At 57.0% G+C, this 7,466-nt stretch overlaps 1 protein-coding gene across 1 annotated transcript; it reads left to right on the top strand.

Moving 5' to 3' along the window:
* Nucleotides 1–1,508: 1,508 nt before the first annotated feature.
* On the top strand, nucleotides 1,509–4,314 carry GUCA2A (guanylate cyclase activator 2A). Its single transcript, XM_068162816.1, has 3 exons — nucleotides 1,509–1,688; nucleotides 2,816–3,005; nucleotides 3,914–4,314. The coding sequence occupies exons 1-3, from the start codon at nucleotides 1,614–1,616 to the stop codon at nucleotides 3,979–3,981; spliced, it is 333 nt and encodes a 110-aa protein (XP_068018917.1). The 5' UTR covers nucleotides 1,509–1,613; the 3' UTR covers nucleotides 3,982–4,314.
* The last annotated feature ends 3,152 nt before the right edge of the window (nucleotides 4,315–7,466 follow it).

Here is a 7,466-nt window from a genome sequence, read left to right on the forward strand (position 1 = left end):
TCTTCATTGATGATCTGGAGGAGGGCATTGAGTCCATCAGCAGTTAATGTGCAGATGACACTAAGCTGGAGGCAGGAGTTGATCTGCTGGAGGGTAGAGAGGCTCTGCAGAGGGACCTGGACAGGCTGGGCAGATGGGCAGAGGCCAAGGGCAGGAGATTGAACACATCCAAGTGCCAGGGGCTGCACATTGGCCACAACAACCCCAGGCAGTGCTTACAGGCTGGGGGCAGAGTGGCTGAGAGCAGCCAGGCAGAGTGGCTGAGAGCAGCCAGGCAGAGAGGGACCTGGGGGTGCTGATTGACAGCTGCCTGAACATGAGCCTGCAGTGTGCCCAGGGGGCCAAGAAGGCCAAGGGCATCCTGGCCTGCAGCAGGAACAGTGTGGCCAGCAGGAGCAGGGAGCTCATCCTGCCCTGTGCTCAGCACTGCTCAGGCCACACCTCGAGTCCTGTGTCCAGTTCTGGGCTCCTCAGGTCAGGAAAGAGGTTGAGCTGCTGGAAGGTGTCCAGAGAAGGGCAAGAAAGCTGGGGAGGGGTCTGGAGCACAGCCCTGTGAGGAGAGGCTGAGGGAGCTGGGGTTGCTTAGCCTGGAGAAGAGGAGGCTCAGGGGAGACCTTCTTGCTCTCTCCAACTCCCTGCAGGGAGGTTGGAGCCAGGTGGGGGTTGGTCTCTTCTCCCAGGCAAGCAGCACCAGAACAAGAGGACACAGTCTCAAGCTGTGCCAGGGGAGGTTCAGGCTGGAGATTAGGAAGAAATTCTTCCCAGCAAGAGAGATTGGCCATGGGAATGTGCTGCCCAGGAAGGTGGTGGAGTCCCCATCCCTGGAGGTGTTTAGGAAGAGCCTGGATGAGGCCCTTGGTGCCATGGTTTGGTTGCTCAGATGGTGCTGGGTGAGAGGTTGGACTTGATGATCCCTGAGGTCTTTTCCAACCTGGTCTATTCTAGTCTAGCCTAGTCTAGTCTATTCTGTCAGCCCAGGGAAGAGCTGCTGTGGTGCTGAGCAGCCAAGGTGCTGGTGCTCAGTGTGCAGCCCAGTGTTTGGAGCTGCCTCCTGCCATTGCTTTCAGGATGGATTTTAACCTTCGACCTTGCCAGCAGCTGCTGTGTGCCAGGGGCTGTGATGCTCCCACTCAGCTTTCCCTTTCCTTTCCTTCTCAATTCCTATTCCTTGCCCTGCCCTCCCCTGCCATTCTCTCACTGCCATCCCTCCAACAGATCAATCTGTTTATGCTTTTCCCTTCTAAGGCTCTTCCTTTCCCCTATCTCTGCAGGAAGTGCCCAGGGGCAGGACACTCACTTCAGGTCTTGCCTTGCATCAACCTTGTCCCCTAGGCTGTGATGTTTTGCCAGAGGCTGATACAGCCCAGCTCAGGCTGGGTGGGGCTGGCCTGCTCTGCTGATGAGCAGATAAGAGCTGAGGCTTTATGATGGCTCAATAAAGTGCTCAGATTAATGGCTTACCAGCTCCTGCTGCCCCAAGGCTTTATAAAGCCCCAGCTGTGCCCTGGGAGCGCACAACTCTCACTGCTGAGCAGAGAGGAAGTCAGAGAGGCTGAAGAGACTTAACAGAGAGGCTGAAGAGAGTTCCAAACACTGAGCTTAGGAAAGGCATCATGAAAAGCTTCCTGTCCTTTACAGTCCTGGCTGCCCTGCTGCTGCTGCCCACTTCCCAGGCAGTCTATGTTCAGGTGAGTGTTCTGCTCTCTGCTCTCTTGGTGTTGCAGCTGCAACAGAATCCTGAGGTTAGCTGCAGGGTGGCTGCAGCAGGGCTCATGACCTGAGCTAACAGACCTGAGTCCTGGCTTTCTTCTTGCTTCAGATCCAACTTCCTCTGCCTGTGGCTCTGCTTTCCTTTCTGTCAGACCCTTCAGGTATTACCAACAGGCTGCTGCAGGCAGCTGGAAGAACTGGGGACACCTCTGGCTTTGCAGAGTGGTGTAAGCAGGATGGGCCCCAAGGGAAACTCTCTTGTCTTGTCTTGCCAGCTGCTAGGCAGGAAACCCTTGATGGAAATGGTCTGCAAGCTCCTGTGATGGAGTCACACACATCTCACCCGGGGCAAAAACAGGTCCAAGAGAGGCTTGGCTGCATCCAGCGCAGCTTGGACAGGCAGAGGAGCTGCTAGAGGAGCTGTAGCAAAGGTTCAAGCTGCACAGCCCCTGCAGGTGATGCTGCAGGTGAGATGGAGGCAGTGCTTCAGTGCCCCTGTCTGTATTCCAGCTGCCTGCACTCACCCTTAGGGACAGCTTGGGAGATTTGTTTGAGTGCAGTGGAAAGAACTTCCTCAGGGGCCTGGGAGAGCTAACACTGCTTGAACAGCTCCTGACTCTCCCTGTGTGTGCACAGGAGGTTCCAGGGATCATTAACTATCTTTGTGCCTTGCAACAGCCTCCTTTGCTCCTTTGGATGCCTTGATAGCCAAAGAGAGCTGGGGTCAGCCCAGGTGCCCCGAGTGTATGAACGACATGGACCTGGTGGAGCAGCTCCAGAGCAGGCTGGAACCTGCCACCTTCAGGTTCTCATCTTCTGGCTTCTCACCTTGGGTAGGAGTGAGAAATGCACTGATGCTGTCTCTGCCCCCCTGGGACACAGCCAAAGCCTGCCAGGCCACGCTGCTGCTCTCAGAGGTCTTTGCCTTTGAGCTGAATCCTTTTGCTTCCAGCCAGCACCACTTTGCTCTGGACTTTGTTTCAGTGCTGCCCTTGCCCTCTCACAGTGTCTGGGAGAGCTGAGGGTTGGAGTGCAATGGATTTGCCTAAGGGTTGACTTCCTGACACCTTTGTTGCTGTTTTTTTTGCTGCTTCTGGCTACCTAGGATGGAGACTTGCAATTCTCCCTGGAATCTGTGAAGAAGCTGAAGGAGCTGATGGACGAGACGAGGAAGGTTAACCCTCGCATGCTGGTCTCCAGCGCTGCCTCTTCCCCCTGTGCTGAGAAAGATCTCCCTGAGGAGTTCCAACCTGTGTGCAGCAGAGGAGATGCCCTCCAGATATTCGAGAGGCTGAGTGGGTAGCTCATGTTGTACAGCTCCACTGCCACACTGCTCAAGGCTAAGCATTCAGACAGCAGCAGGCAGAGAAGCAGAACTGCTGCTCTGTCACTGCCAGAGCAGCTGAGGGAGCCCAGGCTGCCTTCCTGCTGCCCCTCCTGCAAGGACTGCACCACAGGGGCTGTGAGCTCCCTGCAGGAAAACTGCTGAGCTGAGGCCTGCACAGACCAGGCTGCTGGATCCATGGCAAAGCCTCCTCCAAGTGGCTGCACAGCAGCTGAGGGTCCCAGAATCATAGAACCAGTTGGGTTGGTAAAGACCTTTGAGGTCCTTGGGCTCAGCCAATCTCTGCCTCTGCCAAGCCTGGTGCTAAACCATGGCCCTCAGCAGCAATGAAACATCTCCAGGGGGGGATTCAACAGCTTACATCAGTGTCAGAAGTACATTTCAGGGGGGCCTAGAAGAGGGGTGAGATGTGCATGAGAGGGATCAGCTTGTGGCACCCACCCTGACTCCTGAAGTGGCTGCTTCAGTGGCTGCTTCAGTGGCTGCTTCAGTGGCTGCTTCAGTGGCTGCCTGTGGGTTGCACTGGGTGGCATCACTCTGCTGCCCATCCCAGTGCAGCCCTGAGGAAGCAGCACTGCAGCAGGAAGAAGGTTGTGGCTTGTAGAGCCCAAGCTGCCCTGCTGCTCTCTCTGGCCCCCACATGGTCCCATTGCTCCCCCAGGGAGTTCAGGGTTGAGCTGAGTGCTTAAGGCAGGTTTTGGCAGGGTCTGATCTGCTGCTACCAGTCACAGCTTAAGGCACAAGACATCTCCAAAGCAGGGATGGAAAGGGGAGGGGGGGAGGGGGGAAATCCCTTGCTGTGTGGCTTTGCTCTCTCTTGCCATCCCAATGAAGCCCTCTGCTTGTTCTCCCTCACAGGCTCAGCTATCCAGGATGCTGATTTATGTGAGATCTGTGCCAATGCTGCCTGTGCTGGCTGCTTCTGAATGAAGAGGGAGCCCCCAGCAAGGCTGTGTCAAGGGAAGACTCTTGTGCACCCCCCAGCTCTGGGCTCTCCCCACCTGCCCCAGCCTGTGCTTTGCAGCATGTTGGAGAACTCTCTCTCTGCCTCTGCCTGTCCCAGCAGTGCAGCCAGGAGCCTGGGGATGGCTTCCTGGTGCTCAGCAACGCTTCCATGGCCAGAAAGTTCTGGGGGTGCTCCTTGTGCTGACTGCTGCCCACGGGGAGGCTGGATGTGGAGGAGCACAGGAGCTGGACCTCAGGGTGGGTTTTGTACTTTATTTTGTATTTGTGAATTGTATTCCCATGGAACTTTCCAAGTCTGTGTCAGCCTTTTTATTTCAACCCTCTGGGGGGTGGGTGTGAGTGTGGGGAGTACCCTGGGGTCTGCTCAGACCCAGACAATGAGGGCTGGGCTCCACAGTCACACCCTGGGGGCTTTGATCCATGATCACACCCTGGGGGCTGTGCTGTACCACCAGGGCATGGGAGCTGTGCTGTACCATAGGAGCCTGGGGGCTGTGGTCCACAATCAGAACCTGGGGTCTGTGATCCACAATCACACCCTGGGGGCTGTGCTGTAGCATCAGAGCCTGGGGGCTGTGGTACAGAGTCACATCCTGGGGTCTGTGATCCACAGTCACACCCTGGGGTCTGTGATCCACAATCAGAGCCTAGGGGCTGTGCTGTACCATCAGAGCCTGGGGTCTGTGATCCACAATCAGAACCTGGAGGCTGTGCTGTAGCATCAGAGCCTGGGGGCTTTGGTACAGAATCACATCCTGGGGGCTGTGCTCCACAGTCACACCCTGGGGGCTGTGATCCACAATCAGAACCTGGGAGCTGTGTTGTAGCATCAGAGCCTGGGGGCTGTGGTACAGAATCACACTCTGGGGGCTGTGCTGTAACATAGGACCCTGGGGGCTGTGCTCCACAGTCACACCCTGGGGGCTGTGATCCACACTCTCACCCTGCCCAGGCAGTGCAGGAGCTGAGGCTATCCCTCCATTGCCAGTGTCCTTCCACGTGGTTCATTCTCAGGTGTGGCCTCCTGTACCGGTCTCAGGCATGTCCTGACCTTTGAATCTCTCTCTCTCTCTCCCTGGAACTCCCTTTGCCTTGGCAACCTTTTGTGCACCTCCTGTCTCTAGTGTGCACAGGGAGAGAGGCCCAGGGGGAGCAGCCCAGAGCCATCCAAAGATGCTGCAGCAGATCCAGCTGCTGCTGCTCCTCTTCAGCTGGAGTTAGTCAGCTGCTCCTCACAGGGTCCCTTCCCACAACACCTCACCTGCCTTGGGCCCAGCCTGCTCCTTTCCCTGGGTGGTTAATTCCTGTTCCAGGAAAATGAAAGCAAAGTTCTGAAGCTGCTGCTAGATAAGCTTATAAATTCCTCTGATGAGTCAGCAGCAGTGAAGCAGCCATAAAAAGCCTTCCTCTTGTGTAAATCCAGAAGAGATTAGAGCAACAAATCAGTGTGGAAGGGATTTCTAACTGTCCCTGCTTGTGCTTCACACTGTGCTCCTGCTGCACACAAGGACACAAGGAGGGGCTGAGAGCAGCCAGGCAGAGAGGGACCTGGGGGTGCTGATTGACAGCTGCCTGAACACGAGCCAGCAGTGTGCCCAGGGGGCCAAGAAGGCCAAGGGCATCCTGGCCTGCATCAGGAACAGTGTGGCCAGCAGGAGCAGGGAAGTCATTGTGCCCCTGGACTCTGCATTGGTTAGGCCACACCTTGAGTCCTGTGTCCAGTTCTGGGCTCCTCAGTTTAAGAAGGACATTGAGAGGCTTGAAGGTGTCCAGAGAAGGGCAACAGAGCTGGGGAGGGGTCTGGAGCACAGCCCTGTGAGGAGAGGCTGAGGGAGCTGGGGTTGCTTAGCCTGGAGAAGAGGAGGCTCAGGGGAGACCTCATTGCCCTCTACAACTACCTGAAAGGTGGCTGTAGCCAGGTGGGGGTTGGTCTCTTCTCCCAGGCAGCCAGCCCCAGAACAAGAGGACACAGTCTCAAGCTGTGCCAGGGGAGGTTCAGGCTGGAGGTGAGGAGGAAGTTCTTCACTGAGAGAGTCATTCATCATTGGGATGTGCTGCCCAGGGAGGTGGTGGAGTCCCCATCCCTGGAGGTGTTCCAGAGGGGATTGGATGTGGCACTTGGAGCCATGGTTCATCCATGAGGTCTGTGGTGACAGCTTGGACTTGCTGATCTTTGAGGTCTCTTCCAACCTTGGTGGTACTGTGAGACTGTGACACTGTGACACAAGTGGTGCTCCCCAGGGACAGATCTCCTCAAGACCTTTCTCAAGGGTCTGGCAAAAGGGTTGAGAGGACCTGCAGCCCACTGGCAGGTGACAGCATGTTGGGTGGGAGTGCTGAGCAGCTTGAAGGTAGGAAGGCCCTGCAGAGGGCTCTGGCCAGCCTGGGGCCGTGGGTCGAGGCCAATGGGATCAGCTTCAACAAGGCCAAGTGCCAGGTCCAGCACTTGGGTCACACCGACCCCAGGAAGGCTCCAAGCTTGGGGCAGAGTGGTTGGAACATGCCCAGCAGAAAAGGACCAGGGGATGCTGACTGGCAGCAGCTGAAAAGGAGCCAGGAGTGCCCAGGTGGGCAGGCAGCACAACAGGATCCTGGCCTGCAGCAGGGGCAGGGCAGGCATCGTGCCCCTGTGCTGGGCTGAGCCCTGAGTCCTGGGTTCAGGCTGGGCCTCACTGCCAGAAGGACACTGAGAGGCTGGAGCAGGGCCAGAGAAGGGCAACAGAGCTGGGCAAGGGTCTGGAGAGCAGGGCTGGGGAGGAGCAGCTGAGGGAGCTGGGGGTGTTGAGCCTGGAGAAGAGGAGGCTGAGGGAGACCTCCTTGCTCTCTGCAGCTCCCTGAGAGGAGGCTGCAGCCGGGGGCGGGGTTGGGCTCTGCTCCCAAGGAACAAGGGACAGGACAAGAGGAAACAGCTTCAAGGTGCACCAGGGGAGGTTTAAGTTTGGAGGTTAGGAATGCTGCAAGGGGTTGGCAGAGGCTGCCCAGGGAGGTGGTGGAAGAGATGAGAAACTAGTTGTACCCAAACAATTCCCCTCCCCTTTCCTCCCCTTTCCTCCCCTTTCCTCCCCTTTCCTCCCCTTTCCTCCCCTTTCCTCCCCTCCCCTCCCCTCCCCTCCCCTCTGCCTCCTTTGCTCTGGGAGGCACACTAACTTGCTTCTGCTTGACCTTGGCTGCATTGTTTTGGTGTTAACTCCTCTGCTCCTCTCTCTTCTCCCTTTTGTGCAGGGGGCAAGGGGGAGGCAGGGAGGGGGAACAGCTTCCCTTGCTCTTTGACCAGGGAGGTTCTTGTGCTGTTTGGCAGTTGTAAATCCCTGTAAACTCTGTAGCTCCTGGGTGTTTTGCACAGGTCCATTGCACTCCACTGGAGGCTGTAGTCCTGCTTGTGAATGCAGCTTCCCCTGCTTCCAGCTGGGCTGGGCTGGCAAACTCAACGCTGGGGGCAGAATTT

Source organism: Melanerpes formicivorus, unplaced genomic scaffold, assembly GCF_026170545.1.
Source record: "Melanerpes formicivorus ecotype bairdi unplaced genomic scaffold, bMelFor1.0.p_v2 SCAF_67, whole genome shotgun sequence".
Classification (NCBI taxonomy): domain Eukaryota; kingdom Metazoa; phylum Chordata; class Aves; order Piciformes; family Picidae; genus Melanerpes; species Melanerpes formicivorus.

Bases quoted from the DNA above. Each gene is read 5' to 3' on its own strand.
- GUCA2A (XM_068162816.1), top strand. From the start codon at position 1,614: ATGAAAAGCTTCCTGTCCTTTACAGTCCTGGCTGCCCTGCTGCTGCTG. The intron at 1,689-2,815 runs GTGAGTGTTCTG...CTGGCTACCTAG, and splicing joins CCCAGGCAGTCTATGTTCAG to GATGGAGACTTGCAATTCTC. The intron at 3,006-3,913 runs GTGGGTAGCTCA...TCTCCCTCACAG, and splicing joins CCAGATATTCGAGAGGCTGA to GCTCAGCTATCCAGGATGCT.